We start from the raw sequence: 16,691 nt of genomic DNA on the forward strand, positions 1-16,691 counted from the left end.
AAAACGCTTTATCGCTCTCTCTCATGTCGCACACACACCCTCACACAGATGATGAACATTAAACGTATTTGCGGCGGGACTTTAAAGTTGGACCTGGGTTTTCCTGCCAAGTGGATTCGAGGTGTGGGATTGATTTCAGATTATTCTCAGATGGCATGATTAATTAGGTGTCCTCTCGAGCTCCATCTGCCTCTCACCAGATGCGTTCAGGGACAGGGGAAGACCTCCTGAGACTACACAGAGCTCTTTATGTCACGCCATCCTGAGCTTTACCAGAATCCCCCCAGAATTCAAAGGGAATAAAATGAAGCTTGGGGCCAAGATTCCACTTTTGTTTACAAGCTGCTCTCAATGTGAAACTTCGTTATTTCTTTGACTGAAAACAAACCGAGTGGGAACACTTTGCTAATGACTGATGATGTACTTTTCTAAGCGCCTCCGTTTTCTGCATATCTCTACGGCGGAGTCGGATCCAACGTCTCCGGCGGTTGGTGTGGTACATCTTCTCGGATGGAACCCAGGACTTTGGCCGGCGGTCCGGGGGGAGGGTTATTCCATATTCCCACCCTACAGGTAAAAGCACATTTATTGTAGAGATGCATTGCTTTTGAAAATCATCTCAATATACAAAATAATGAAGAGCAGAAGTCAGTGGCATAAGATTGCCATACCTTGATCATCCACTGCACGCTTCAGATCCTCGCTCCACTCACTATCCCCCCACACCCAGCCCGGGGGACACTCGATCTCATCTTTAGGCACAGCCTTTTCTCCATTCTGCCCCCCAGTGGACACATAAAGAACAAAAAGGTCAGTTCCTGGCCAACTGATTTTAATGCCTCATGAATAAAACTAATTACTTCACTGTACTTAAAAAGAACTTAAGTTTCATCAGTTTTATCACAATACAACTACACACTGACCACGTCTGTGTACCCCTCTGGCATGCCGATCCACTGTCCTCCTGGCAAACGCATCTGATTTTCAAACACCTCCTCCAAAAAGCTTATATGACCTGCATCAGCGTCGTACAGCATTCTGGGGATCAAGACACATCCATGTAATGCCATTTCACATGGGTGTTCAATGATGTTGATATCACTAATACTTAAAAAAATGTCTGAGTAAATTTATGATAAGATGGTACTCACGTTTTATCTGGGCTGACATACCATTCTCCTGCCCAGCTCCATCCTGGAGAGGGTTTGAAGCTCTCCTTTGGCAGTTTGATTCTGCCAGTCACGTCGCTGAACTTGGGGTATGTCAGACCCGTCGTACCCCAGTTCCCCACCAGGGCCAATTTAGTCTGGTTCTCATACTGTGGATCAAAATAACTCCATTAGTAGCTCAGAAGCTCAAACACACAATGCTAAAGACACAATCAACTCAAAAAGAAGCTATTTAAGAAATTCAACCAAATAAGCTATAACAAATGTAACTAATATACTGTAATAAAAACAAAGGATGAGCTTCTGTGATTCTTTGTTTTATTTTACTACCATTCAAAAGTTTGGAGTTGGTAAGATTTTTTGTTTTTAATAGAAGTCCCTTATGCTTATCAAGGCTAAATATTGTGAAATATTATTAATATTTAAAAGAACTTTTCTATTTTAATATGTAATTTTGTTTTTGAAAGTTGTCTCTTATGCTTATCAATGCTAAATATTGTGAAATATTATTAACATTTAATATATTTTAAAATGTAATTTATTCCAATGATGAGTTTTCAGCATCATTACTCCAGTCTTCAGTGTCACATGATCATTGAGAAATCATTCTAATATGCTGATTTGCTGCTCAAGAAACATTTCTCATTTGTTATCAAATTTGAGAACAGTTGCACTGTGTAATAATTTTTTTTGTGGAAACCATGATGCATTTTTTCAGGATAATTTGATGAATAGAAAGTTCAAAAGAACAGCATTTATTAAGAACAGTATATTTTTTATATATATTTTTGATTAATTTAATTAATCTTTGCTGAATATAAGTACTAATTTACCCTAAAAAATATCTTACTGACTTTTGAAATGTAGTGTTACTGTCCAGTGTTTCTTTATTTACTTTTTTGTCACAGGAGATTCAATAGATTTAAACTTTTTTCTCACTTGGAAAAACGTATTAAAATATTTCATAAAATATGAATTGCGACATGTTTAAAACTATAATAATCTAAACAAAGAGTGAAATAAACTATTGTAATGTTTATTGAGTGAAATTGATTTCCTAATCAATAAGTTGTATATACACTGCTGGAGATTGTTAATAGAGAAATTAATAAATTAGTGATCGAGTGAAAAGTGTTAACTAAAAGTTAACACCAAAGGCCCATTGGTGAAGAAACACCCAAAAAATGCATGTTGGGTAACTGCCCACTCACCGTTTCTGCAAACACAGATAGTTTGCCCTCTGCAAACTGGTTAAAGGACTTGACATCAGCAGCGAGTCCAAACCACAGCTTGACCCTGAGCTGAGCTGGGATCTTACTACATCCCACGTCTTCCTGCGGACACTGAGCACAACATTACACACAGAGAATCAGAGATTTATCACTACCCCTACGGTTCCATTCATCATTTACACTGTAGCATTAGTATGTGCTTCCAAATAGTGTGTTTACCTTCATGAAAACCGTCTGAAGTTGTCCACAATGCTTGCCACAGTAACCCTGGGAAAAGAGAACTTGATGGGTGGGGATTCTGTGGTAGGCCACTCGTCTGTCTCCCTGAAGCATCCAGATTATTATATCTGGAAAACTGTTCTGGGGCTGAAAGAAAGAAAGTACTGCTGTCAATTGATTAAAAAAAAAAATCTAATTAATCGCACATTTGTATTAATTAATCAAGTTTTTTTCTTAATTTCTAGGGGTGAAATGAGTAATTATAGCCATTCAAAGTTACAATATAATTAAAAGAAGACATTTAATAGGCTTTAAAAAATATAACAACTTTTAATTTATCCTAAAACAATCTTCACATAAACCCATTAAAATAAATGGCACATTTAGCTGTCCTTTTAATATAGCAGGGCTCAACACCCCACCACATAAAAGTTATAGTTTTCCTTATTTTTGACCCATGTAACCATGTATTTTAATAAATTAAGTTGTTAAAACACCAACCCAGTGCCGTTCCTTCCTATACACAAAGTGTGTAAGTTGTGCAGAGCCCCCGAACCACCAGGGGTCCCCCTTGCTCTCACAGATGATTTAATGACTAGCATTTTAGTTTCGGTTTTGATTTTGGCTTCCAGCGATTATGAAAACATGATGCCGCATCCCGTTCCTTTGCTTTAAAGTGGTGCGCTGTCACCCTTCCCACGTAGCATCCAAATCAGTCAAATCATGTAACATGACTGTCATAATACACAGTCTCCTGCCGGATGTGCTCGATACTAAAGAAAAAAGGAGTTAAAAGCGTATTGAGCTGCAAAAGAAACACTGTTCCCCAGGCGGCTTTCTGTGCGTGCGCTCCGAGATGGAGCAAAACACGGACAAGCATAGGCTACTTTGCAATTAAAAGGACAAATATACATATAAAATGTCAAAATGCCCGTCTTGGAGAGTTTTCACTTAAACACAGTCGGTTATGTGTATGTAGCCTATAAGTGAACATAGACAGTTGGGAAAGTAACTGAATGCTTGTCAGTATATTATATCTGTGCATTTCAGACATCCCAAGTCTCCCGGAAGTTCCGGGAGTCTCCCGCATATTGATAGCGGCTCCCTGATGCCCGCAAATTAGTTAAAATCTCCCGGAATCTAGAGCGAGTGAGCAAGAGCGCGCATGCGAGACAGAGACTGTGTTCCAGCACGCGCACGGCAGAGAGGGAGAGGGAGCGAGAGACCTTGCGTGTGTGTGCTAGTGTGCGTGTGTGCCTCATGAAGCGCATGTAAGCTAGAGAGCATCCTGATTGGCCTGTTTCGGTAAATAAACCAATCAATTGTCAGTGTGGGCGGGCTTTTATCTCTTCTCCCGAACCGAATTAATCAGTTCAGTGTATCTAGAAACAGGAGCGCCATGGTAGAGGGAGAGTGCCACAAAAAACGAAAGTATAAGATACATTTTACGCTAGACTACACGAAAGTGTAGCCCTGTCTTATAAGAGTAAAACATAATGATAGTCTTGCACGCTGTACAGTGACTTCAGCATTGCCCATGGCGGGTTAAATGATTGTAAAAGACATGTTGAGGTGAGTTCAACAAGTTTCATTTCATGTGCATATTATTCAGGCCGGCTATTTGCCAAGGCTATATGAAAACAACAAACTCCTTAGACCTGTTTAAAGCTGAAATGGAATATAAATAAAAACAGTTTACATAAATAGTACAAGCAGCTTATATAAATATTAAAAGTAATCTACATATTTTAACATAATTAACAAGTAATTTCATGGGCCTATAGAAATTATATATATATATATATATATATATATATATATATAAAATATATGTCATATGCTTGTCCTCCTTCCTTCCTTTTTTTTGGGGGGGGGGGGGGGGGGACTTTTTGCAGGTTGGGATGTCTGGCATTTGGTCTTAAAGTGACAGCAGCCTAATAAACCTGCTGCTGTCTGTGTCATTTAATGTACTACATTCAATGTGTCATATTTAATTCATATGGTGAAGACTATTAAGAGTTTAATATTGAAATTGTATAACTTCATTCAATTTCTGTAGACTATAGGCTAAATTGTTTATTTCATTTGTATCTTTTTTTTTCTATTGTATTTGTCCTATTATTTTTAATTTAATGTAATTTTTTATGCTATTAATGACTGTTTCAACTCACTGTTGTTGGTTGACAGTGAAACTGCTCTGAAAGAAAAGATTAAAGGTCCTTGCACACTGAGTCCGAAAGTTTCGCATGCGTTTTTTCGTATTTGTGAATATTCGTGATTCGGTGGCTCTGAATTGTGAAAACACCATTCAAAATGCTTGCCGTGGATGCGGAAAACACAGAAACCGAACCTGATCCGAATTTTTTTATGACGGACTAAAGTTTCGGAGGCAGTGTGCAAGCGTGATTGACATAACGTGGACTTAATGTTACGTGGACGTAATTTCGGCCTTAAGAGGTTGGGGGTCATTTTGTGGTTTTATGAATGCACTGACAGGGGCAACCCCTACAAAGTTTTGCTTAGGGCCCCCAGAAGTCTGGCACTGCACCAATCTTTTACATATCAGTAAAATTTCACAATGAATTCTCGATTACAATCTCGATTATCTCGATTACAATTGGCTTTAGCCTAACTAATATAAAGTTAAAACATGTTTAAAGACAAGTAAACAGTCAGTAATAAAATAAGAACAAATAAACAAATTACAAGCGACAACACAAATAAATACAACAGCACAGATTAAGCAAATGAAAAAAAAAAATTCCAGGTAGGTCTAACAGTAAGTATTCAGGTTACAAATACTACAGAAATTAAATAATACAATCAAATGTAACATAACACTGCACAGTCTTCACTATATAAATAAATTAAATATTGATTAATCCCTATTAAAGCTACAAAAGTTAATCAGTCAAGAGCAGTGAATGAATCTCTTTTTCTTTTGTTCTTTGATTAACGTTAATGTCACAGACTGCAGCAGGAATATTAGGCTGATATCACTATTTGAATCAGGTGCAGGTAGCATAAAACCACCAAAATATATCAGTTTGACATGCAAGCTACAGCTGTTTCACCTCCTCAGCGAGGTGACGTAGTCTCATGGTCCAGTCCTCAGCCTGCTCCAGCACCGCACTCAGCTCGGTCTCTGGTCCGTGTTTGAGCGCCAGTGCCGTCTGCACGATCTGCTGCATGTTAATCTTGCGCAGATTCCTCAGAGCTTTATCCAGCGGAGTCACACAGGGCCATTTGTCCACCTCGGGGAGCTCCTCACTACAGCACATACACACACAAGAACACTTTAGTTGGTCATAGTGAGCGCGGTACAGCTTTACAAAACACTTGAACACATCTGCACCTGCAGTCGGCTATGACATCATCAAGCAGCTGGACAACCCTCTCTTCCACTTCCTGTTCATCCCTTCTTGCTTTGAGCTCCAGCTGTACCTGCTCTAGGTTTGATTCCTATTAGGATAAACGTATTAGGAAATGACTGATTGTGCTTTGATATATTGGCTTATGATTGTGTTGACCGTAGAAACGCTACTCACCAGTCGGTCAACTATGCTGAGCAGCATGTTCAGGGCCTCTATGCGAGGGCCGATATCTTCCCACTCTGAAGACAAGACCACCACAGGTTTCACATTTCCCCATGGCAGGTAGTAGTAATGGCAGCCTAAATAACAATGTAAAACAGTGGAAGCGATGTTAGATACTTGAGCATCACTCATTGGCTTATAGGTAATAAGATCCTTCCAAATATTAATATAAAATGAAATGTTATTGGGCAGTTCATGTAACATAAAGCTTCAATCCTACTACTTTGTTTTTTAAAATACTTAAAACTCTTTTTTTCCCCCACAAAATCACACAGGGCTCTGCATTTTTCCTTTTACTAGTATAGATATGCACTATCTTTCAAAGGTTTAGACTCAGTAAAATGTTTTAATGTTTTACAAAGAAGTCTCTTTTGCTCATCAAGGCTGCTTTTATTTGTAAAAATACAGAAACTTAAAATAACTGGTTTCTATTTGAATATATTTTATAATGTATTTTATTTCTGTGATGGCAAAGCTGAATTTTCAGCATCACATGATCCTTCAGAAATCATTCTAAAATACTGATTTGGTGCTCAGGAATAATTTCTTATTATTATCAAAAAACAGTTGTGCTGCTTAATATTTTTGTGCACACCGTGATACATTTTTTTACAGGTTTCTTTGATGATTAGAAAGTTCAAAAGAAAATCTTTTGTAATGTTACAAATGTAGTAAATGTCTTTACTGTCACTTTCTCTTCAAAAGAAATTTGAATTGGTTTTGAAATTTGAATTGACTATGAATTTTATTCAGCAAGGGTTCATTAAATTGATAATGCACCCTTGCTGAATAAAACTTAATTTCTTTCGAAGAAATGGCACATATACTGTACACACACACACACACACACACACACATAATATTTAAATTTAACACAGACATTTTTTTCTGGTGTTTCTGTTAAAGGAATAACAAATGCCACAAGAATCCACTTCAAAGTGAAATAGCAGTATGGACATTTTATGTGCTGGGGCGTTCCAAAATGTATGGTTGATCTAAACAGTTCAAGTCTAAATCATTAGGTGGTTTCTCACCATCAAACACAGCCCTGCTGAACTGAGTGGTGGAGGGCAGAGGCAGACAGGTGTTGTCGAACTTGTTGCCGTAGTTACCAATACTGACTTCGAACTGAATCGCGTCATCCACATCCTGAAGAAGAGTGGCTGAGTAGAATGCAGCAAAGAGGGAGAACTTCCTCTTCCGCATAAATTTCTGTGTGACACAACACAACTGTGGTCTTTCACTGATATTAAATGATGCATTCCTGTGTCAAATGATCTCATGTCTGATGCTAAACCCAGGAGGAATAACTGTGTTCTCACCTCTACCACCAGCAGGTCATCAGGGTGTATGTCTTCAATCTTTTGCTCCACCTGATCAGACAGCTTCGTAATGAGTTCTAGCAACACACGTCCCCGATAGGCCACACCCTCTCCCTATGTCAAAAAACACACACATAGGATCTTAACGTATTATTAAAGTTAGTAATATTAAAGGGGGTATATGTAAGAATTCACATGTATTAATCACTTTTTTTGGTGTGAATAGCTTGTAACAAAACACAAAAGAACACCTTCCCCGACTTCCTAGGTTTTTTATGAAAGACTCGGGACGTTTTGCCGGGAAAATCTAAAGTATCTGATGTTCATGCATGGTCCCAAAAGCCTCTCTTCTGTTTAATGGCACATGAAATGCATGCTTATACAATGTTTAGGATAATGCAGAATGAGCCATTCTGTACTGTAATCTCAATGTGTCATGCAAAGAAAAGTGATTCATTCAAACTATAGTCTCACATGGTCAGATCTATATCATCTATTGTCTCAAAAGTACTTTATAATCAAACTATCATAACTGTAATTTTAATTACCTCATCTGTCGATATGATGCCTGTGAATTGCAGAGCTTGTGCAAACATATCCACATCGCTATGATCAGATGCTTTCTTAACTGCTGTTTTCTCACCGCTGTCATTTTTGTTGCGTGTTTATTTTGTTATTGAGGGGAATTAAGCGTGCACATATTTACATATTAATCTAAATGTCGCTCTCAGCAGTGTGGATGACGTCTCGATGTTCTTTAAAAGTATATCGCTACAAAGGGTATTTCCTATATTTTTAGTTCTAAGCAAAAAACGAAAAAGAACTTTGCTGTGAGTTTATTTGTCACACCCTGATGTATTTGCGTGCATCTAACGTAGGCTAATCACAAACATGCACAGCGCATGATATAAAACACTACACAGGTCAATATATTGTTTTGTTTTTTATTAATTTGGTGCTATTATGCACAGCTGAGTACAAACTTGTGTTTACTATATGTGCATCACATAAGGAGGCTTTCTGCTGCTTGCAAACAGATTCTTTTGAGGAGACAGTGGATTGCCGTTCATTTGCCTCCCTGACTGCACTCGCTATGCGCCAATACACTGCAGACTCACTCGCGCTCATATCCAAGGTAAATCATCAACACTATCATCCCTTACATGTGGTTTATTTAACTAAATACATCGTTATCGGCTAAAACACATGCGCAGTTTACTTTACTTCCTGAATAAGGGCACACCTGAGCACTTCCTTCAGGTAGTCTCGGGTTCGGTAAAACCTGAGTCCACATGACAGCTTTCGCATTACCAATTTTTCATTAGAACCGTGCCCCGTTCCAAACTAAACTGCCAGTGTAAAAATCAAAATCAATGTAGTGAAACAATTTTGATTTTTAAAAATATAAAGACAATATTTTACAAACAAGTTTAAGAAACTCTGTAAAAGTATAATTTATATATATATATATATATAGTAAATCTCACCTTTCCCAGGTTTAGTGCCTCATGTGGGTCCGAGAAGGCTGTGAACTCTCTAGGGCTCCCATACATGTTGACAAAGCAGGGGCCAAAGGTCGGAAGAAAGCCTATATTGTCATCAACTTGTTGATATAAAAGAGCAAGAATTAGACACACAGCAGTTACCTCTAGCTTTAGGAGCAGTAAAAAATAAATAGCAAATTGCAAACGTGTTGACGCATTCAATGGCAAATACATTTGCCATTTAGTCATAGAAAACACCTTATCTAAAGACTAGCTGAATAAAGCTATAGGCAATTTATAAACTATAAGCACTATAGCCCAACAAAAGGCAAAATCTGACATAGCCATTGGTGTGATCTATAGGAAGGGTAGCACAGATTTTTGAGATCAGAGAGACACACATACTGGTGCTGTGGAAGGTCCTGAGAAGGAACTCATCTGAGTGCAGAGAGAAATAAAAGTTGAGACAAAATAAGGATTGATGAAGTGAATATTGCAGGCAGTGCAGCCGATGCCATGCAAACGGGCCTTTATTAATCATGTCTGCACCAGACGTAGAGTTAAATTTGCACACCAAACTCACTCTATGCAACACACAATATATCACAACTAACTGCTAACTGCTAACATACTGAAACCAATTTCAGTTACACTAAAATATACTACAATCACTTGTTTTTTTCCCTCAAATGCAACAATAATACAATTTTGATCTGTCATACCTCCTTGGCAATAGCATAGATGCCAAAGTTTAAAAAAGTAGCTAAAAAAATATATAGTAGTTTTAGTCTTCCTTGTCTCTAATTCAGAGTAAAACATACAAGCTAATTTTGCACAACACTCCCCAAAATGCAGTGTTAATTTCATTCACGAGTTTCAAATCAATGCCAATTCATTACTTACATGATGACAATACGAAGTGATACAAAATCAAGACAACAAATCAGCTAGCAAACAACAAGTAGTGTTTTTCCTCACTTCAACACTGGAACCAACACATTACTCAAAATGTCTCTCAACATTGACAAATGCACTTAAGGTGAAGAATATTTTCTTTAGATGATACGTTACTTACAACTACTAGATAAATAGAGTAGACAGACACTACAAATACATTTCTTGATGCTGTTTGACTTCCCAAAGAGTGTGGCAAACATGTTAAGTAACTCAACATGTCAAGTTCTGGCTCAACCAATGTGAGTTTTGGGAAGGACTGACTGTTAAGCTCTTGCAATGGTAATTGACAATTGACAAGATGTACCATTTTGCAGTAGGTATATTTGACGTTGTTAGTTGTGCAGAATTAATACACTTAATACACACCAATACACTATATAAACGGTTAGTATATAGTAGTGGTTCTCAACCAGGGAGGGGACTGGGGTGTCTTTGAATCTTATTGAGGACAACAGGGGCCTTTGGAGTCAAAAAGGTTGACAACCACTGACATAGAGAGTACAAAAGTTGCAAAGCAAGACAATGACCCTCTAGATTTGCCATTGCACTTAACAAAAGCCTTCAATCAAACTGTATTTTGAGAAGCAATTTGTAGACAACAAAACACTGCCTACCCTCAATATCTCCTCCAGGGGCTGAGATTCTGGACATACATAAGTGTGTAGTGCCAATAACGTCATTGTGGCTAGCGCGATCCCTGAGAGAATGAGAATGGGAAGGTATGTAAGATAACACATTTTCATCATAAATAAAGCAATCCATATTAACATATGGTGGTTAGTTTATTTATTTATATAGCACAATAAATCAACTGTCGCTGACCATTGTGCTGTAATTTTTTTTTAAAGACAACACCATTTGAAACAATAAAATAACATACAAAGACATTTACATACAGAAAAAACAAGCTCAAATAGACTCATAGTATAAGCCTTCTCTAAAAGGTCAGTTTTGAGTTTTGCTTTAAACAGATTCTGTAGCGATTACCCTACAAGTAAGTTTTAAACACATGAAAGAAAAATTTAACTCACCAATCTAAAATGCGTATCCTCATCTTTTCACACATGGATGGAAACTGGAGTGAAAAACAGACTGTTAATACATCTATTGAATGACTTGTTAGGTTGTTCTGTCAGGTGAGTGTACCGGTATGTCATTTACCCTGATGGGCAAAGTGAGGCTCTGGTTCCACTGAGGGTTGGCGTTTTTCTCCAGAATCTTACTACTCATCTAGAAATAGAAAAATATAATATCGGTACCTCTTGAGCAAATTATTAATCCTATAAAGCATGACATATAAAATAATAGTCCAAAAAATAATATCATATCTGATACATTAGGCTTTTATGGCTCATATAGTATGATATAGGAGAATATGGAGCTCATACTCGAAGAGGAAGAGGGAAAAAAAACATACGTTTTATTCAGAGGCCCAAACTGAGCAAAAATATGCAATATTTATCCAATAATTTAAATCAATGAGATCTTTATTACAGTATAGCAGACTTTTTACATTAAATGCACTTAAATATAGGTCTCACTCTATATCTGCCAATAATATATCATAGTAAGATGATATTTAAATGCTTAGTTTTATGATCAAAGCTCATGTTTTGTTTTGTGGGGAGCCAAACATATAATGCAGTGCAATGTAATACAATGACAATGAAAGATGTACAAATAAACATTCCTCAAAAGCCTGATCTATCATATTTGATACTCACATTTTTCTAAATAAAAAAAAAGATCTATGCATCATCAAGTAAACCACTGTTGATCTTGAAATATTACTAACAATAAAAAAATGATTCCTACGTTTACTTCATAAAAAGAAGCACAAAGACTTGTGTATCTCAACCTGAATGGGGACATTTTTTGAATTATACTAAAAGGCCTTTTACTTGCTTAAAAGTAAGATGACAGAAGGCACGTAGTAGATTCTGAACAACAGGTATTTCAACATTTGATCATGTTGATAATTTAGAAATTTGAATATCAAATATGATACGGTGGGTTTTATAGGCTTAATACCCCATGATTCAACTAGTTACAAAGACAGAAGTACCGTTTTTCCTGCAAAGTTGACCTCCACCAATGGGTCCACCAGGTTTTTACGATTGGTTTCAAAACCAAGGAAGTGTTTGACATCGTCTATAAGAGCATCATCCACTGCCAAAGGAGGAGAGCAGATTAACAGAAGCAAACAGAAAAGGCACACACCTACACACAGCCGTGTTTGATACTCACTCTGAGGCAGATCATCTGCCCTGTAAACTCTGACAGTAAACGAGGCTCCCCTCAGGGTAAGACCAGCTGGTCTCAACAGGTTCCCCTCTATATCCTCTTTTTCTTCCAGACCCTCTTTCTTATCCATCTAACACACAGAATTGATGTTTTCAAAAGAATGAGTGAAAACTTTACAATAAGGTTCAATTTGTTAACATGCTACTGCTGAATCATGCTCGATCTCTCTCTCTCACTTACCGGAGGTTCATCACCTGCAGCCAGCACACACATGCTGACCTTCAAATAACCTCTGGCCCCTGCAGAAAGATCATCAGGGTCTGACAGCAACAACCATTTCCTGAGAATAGCATGTCCTGTTCAGTGGAATAGAAAAAAACGGTTAAATATAAAACATCGGGGGGCATTTTGCCTTAATTGAGTCTAAAAAAACTAACATGTCCAGAGGTTTGTTTGTTCTTAGACACAATCAAAACGGTGCTTTGGACAGGAGCAATTAACATCACATTATGACTATGTGGTACTTACGGTGTTCATTATACACCATGCCAACATCCAGCTGAAAGAGAAAACACAAAACCAGCACTATTATTAGCAAAGCCTGAAATAACAGACACATGTGTGCTGGAAATGATAGATCTAAGAAAAAACATGCCTGTGACCAGTAAAGAAAATCTAAATAAAGATATCCTGGAACTCACTGGAAATGAGAAGAAACCACCAAATGAAGACAGTGATTAACAAGAGAAGGACAGAGGGAAGAAAAATAAGAAATAAGAGCAAATCTACCTTGAATTCTCCAATAACATAGTCTTTCCGTAGTGACTTGGAGTCAAATACCTTTGAACGGACATAGACAAGATAACTGCTGGTTTTTGTTCAATGAAACAACAACAACAACATTAATAATGATAATAATATAACTTACAGATAAAAATATAGGTTCATCAAAAAGATCTGAAGGTTTCTCATAGAAGTTTAGAAAGAAAGTCTGAAAGGAAACAATATATGCATATCATTACATCTGAGCATTTACTGAATTATAAAAAAAAAAATATTCCCAGGAAAAAATAGTTACCTCGTCAAAAAATGGATTATTGCCCTTCTTGATGCGTGTTCTCTTCGTCTGTCCTCCAACTGAGACCTTGACAACTGGTTTAATGTTGACACCAGGGAGCTGCCTTCCCTCAATAATGCGCACCCGTACCTAAAATTAACATTCAATAAATAAATGTTTCTGGACTTTTGAAATCAAAACAACTCAAATATATATGGAAATTAAAGCACTTTTAAACATATCTTTGGATCAAACCTTTGCTAAATGCTTAAATTGGTGGTTCTCGACTGGTTTTGTAAGTTTACATCAAATGGTGACAATACAGTATCAAAATTTATATGTCTGTTCATGATACAAAAGTAAACAAAACATCCTTAAAATGAGAATTTTATTATAATTTAATAATAATCATCCATATTATAGTTACTATTGTTGTTACTGCTTATAATTATACTTAGTATTAATAATAAAATGTCCATGTTGGAATATGCCTAATTCAGCAGGCCTCAACCAATGGCAAATTAATTTTACTATAAATTGTTTTGTTAGTTGGATTTTATTGTTTTTATTTAGCATTTTCTCCACAAATCTTTCATTTTAGTTGAGAACTACTGACTTGGATGTACTTGAATATTTTAACTTTTTTTTTTAATTGTCCAGTCAAAATTTTCTAAATCTAAATTAAACTCTTTAACGTCGTTTTCCAACGTTTATGAATAGATTGTCTTGCCTTGAGCAAATAAACAAGTTCACAGCCAAAATAATTTTTTGACTTATTGCACAGTACTTTATATTACCACAAGGTGGCCCTATTTTCAAAGCAGAAGCACGATGAGAAAATGACAATTGCAAGAGTAGACAGTGATTGTCATGTGATACAGATACATACTTTAATTAGGGAGTCCATTCTGCACTGAGCAATAAGAAAACACTATTAATCGGATTTTTACAATTTATAGACAAAAAGTCATTTTTGTTGTTAGCATATGCAAAAAAATATATACCAAAGAAATATATTTGAAGATTATGAAGGTGGCATATTTTCAGACGCCTGTAGAGACTAGCCACACATGACAAAACAAATTATGGATTCATAGAGGCATACAGAGATGCACACCCAAACAAAGATTCATACTTATATACACACCTGGAGGTCCTGGGGTTTGTCAGAGAGAGAGGATTTGTTTCCCTGGCGTTTCTTTTTCTTAAGGCCGTGGTTAAAGTTCGGTGGTGCCTTCTTGGGTGGTGCTGTAGGGGCCCCGATGTCCTGCCCCTGTGGCCCTGGTGTAGGTTCAGGCTCCTCCACCACCTCCATCATCAACATGCTCTCAGTGTCATCCTCGCCCAGAGTGTCCAATGAGAAAACTACACAGTCATATACACAAGTCAAAAGAATCACAGTGCACAAATATGTCATAATGATGCAGCCCTTACAAACAAATATTAGTGAAATCAAATCTAGGCAATGGAACTTTTGCATCCTCTAACAGTGCATGTGTGTATGAATGGGACCTACTGTATGTTAGTAGACTGACCTGTAACTGTGTCCAGCTCCACTGGAGTGTGCTGGGCCTCTGGGTGTGGAGGAGGCTGGAAGACGGGCACCATTCCTGGAGGAGGGATGTAGGAAACCTGCAGGGTTACTGTGGCCTGGCAGAGGGAACACAGATTGAAGATGTTTTGACACTTCTCAGAAAGACTGAAGAAAAGAGTGCAAGATCTGCAATGATGCAATAACAAATGTGCAACAAACATCTGTTTCCAAAAATAAATATTTGCTGTAATAAAACTCATAGTTAGAACTCTGATATTTTCTCATTATATCACAGGCTGCCGTCAGTTATTCCTTAATACATTTATCTGTAATCAAGAATCGTAATAATTTTGAGGTGTATTGGTCCAGAATTATATTTATTATTCATAAACCTACAGAAAACAAACACACAAACTACATCTGCAATATACAATAACCTGAGTATACTAATAGATGATAGATGTAATACTACAGGCTCTAATCTGCACTACCATACAAAAGTTTGGGATCAGTAAGATTTCTTTTTTTTTCAGTGTCTTTAAGACATTTTTATTGGTTATTAAATGGTGTTCCCTTTCAGTCAGTTACGTTCAAAGTTATGTTGATTCTGACGTATAGGGTCTCACTTGGGCACCCAATCACGTTCGGGTAGTAAGAAAACGATCCAATGAAGATTGGCAAGTGAGATTTGCAAGCCAAGCCACTTCCCCGGACATACGGGTATATAAGCTGGCCATCAACTCATTCATTTAGCTTTTTGCTTCGGAGTCGAGCGGTTGTTTCGACGGGCTCTGCCATTCGCCATCACTAAAGAGAGACGTTCTTCTGTTGGAGAACCAAGTGTTTCACCCCACAAAATGCACAGATAGATTCAGCGAAAAACATATAAAATAAAAACAAAATAAAAAGAGCAAAACACGGGTGACATTGCATCTTTTTCAAGATGGTATTCCACCCGTGTGTTTCTGGATGCGGCTTTTCTGGCCCCGCCTGACAGTCACGATCGCTGCCTCACAAGCCTGGGCCGTCAACACGCTGAGCCAGCGTTTATTGATGGTTCATGTTAAGATCGATACCCTTTTGTACCTTGAAAAAGTCCCCTCCATTATTCCTTTTTCTGGTTTCTCGGCACCACAGACAGCCACTTGATCTGAGAATTGTAGTGGAAACTCTCCAGCTGGGCCAGTCCCCACAGGCCACACACATCGCAACCGTCGAGCTTCCCGATAAGTCTATGGGTCCATCTCATGGCTTCTCATTTGGAGCTCCTGCGGAGGATGAGATGTCAATCGCTGCATCAGAGGGTGAACTTAAGTCCTCCTGGGATGAAGAGTCAGCAGTGCTACCCCTTTCTAGGAGAATGGTGCAGGTTGAGTCGGACCCAGAGTTGCCATGCTTTCCCGGGCCGCTGCGAGCGTCGGGCTTGAGTGGAACCCTCCACCCTGCCCTGAATGTTGCGGTTGGACGATTGGTTTGGCCCCGGGTTGGGCCTCTACGCTCAACCTCGCTGCCCCTCCGCCTGTGCGTCTGTAGTTCCACTGATGCCACTGGCACGGAGTTTGGGGGCCTGGCTAGCGCTGCCCAGCCCATCTCATTTGCATATTCAGATGATCAGACTTGGCTATGCAATTCAGTTCGCCTGGCGCCCCCCAGGTTCAGCAGCATCCTGTTTACCTCATTGGCAAACAAAGACCCCCCTGTCCCGCGTGCGGAGATTGCGGTCCTGCTGGCAAAGGATGCAATAGAGCAGGTGCCTCCAGCCGAGATGAAGTCCGAGTTTTTACAGCCCGTACTTCATCGTACCCAAGAAAGTTGTGGGTTACGGCCAATCTTGGATCTGTGAGTCTTGAACTGGGCCTTTCATAAGCTCCCGTTCA

General features: G+C 38.2%; 1 protein-coding gene across 7 annotated transcripts in view; it reads right to left on the minus strand.

The window, feature by feature from the left end:
- The window catches only part of dysf (dysferlin, limb girdle muscular dystrophy 2B (autosomal recessive)), a 77,774-nt gene that overhangs the window by 47,930 nt on the left and 13,153 nt on the right, over positions 1-16,691 (minus strand). For all 7 annotated transcript variants that reach the window (XM_084403631.1, XM_084403635.1, XM_084403632.1 and 4 more), the window contains exons 5-28: positions 14,816-14,930; positions 14,428-14,645; positions 13,302-13,430; positions 13,152-13,214; positions 13,013-13,063; positions 12,752-12,782; positions 12,464-12,579; positions 12,227-12,353; positions 12,045-12,148; positions 11,141-11,209; positions 11,011-11,054; positions 10,594-10,676; positions 9,026-9,141; positions 7,539-7,652; positions 7,251-7,428; positions 6,169-6,293; positions 5,976-6,082; positions 5,695-5,890; positions 2,621-2,767; positions 2,381-2,512; positions 1,152-1,318; positions 924-1,038; positions 672-777; positions 425-567 (exon numbers count right to left, since the gene is read on the minus strand). In XM_084403631.1, coding sequence (XP_084259757.1) covers positions 425-567; positions 672-777; positions 924-1,038; positions 1,152-1,318; positions 2,381-2,512; positions 2,621-2,767; positions 5,695-5,890; positions 5,976-6,082; positions 6,169-6,293; positions 7,251-7,428; positions 7,539-7,652; positions 9,026-9,141; positions 10,594-10,676; positions 11,011-11,054; positions 11,141-11,209; positions 12,045-12,148; positions 12,227-12,353; positions 12,464-12,579; positions 12,752-12,782; positions 13,013-13,063; positions 13,152-13,214; positions 13,302-13,430; positions 14,428-14,645; positions 14,816-14,930 — 2,796 coding nt within the window. The remainder of the gene's footprint in view (positions 1-424; positions 568-671; positions 778-923; positions 1,039-1,151; positions 1,319-2,380; positions 2,513-2,620; positions 2,768-5,694; positions 5,891-5,975; positions 6,083-6,168; positions 6,294-7,250; positions 7,429-7,538; positions 7,653-9,025; positions 9,142-10,593; positions 10,677-11,010; positions 11,055-11,140; positions 11,210-12,044; positions 12,149-12,226; positions 12,354-12,463; positions 12,580-12,751; positions 12,783-13,012; positions 13,064-13,151; positions 13,215-13,301; positions 13,431-14,427; positions 14,646-14,815; positions 14,931-16,691) is intronic.

Source organism: Rutilus rutilus (assembly GCF_951802725.1).
Source record: "Rutilus rutilus genome assembly, chromosome: 3".
NCBI classification, from domain to species: domain Eukaryota; kingdom Metazoa; phylum Chordata; class Actinopteri; order Cypriniformes; family Leuciscidae; genus Rutilus; species Rutilus rutilus.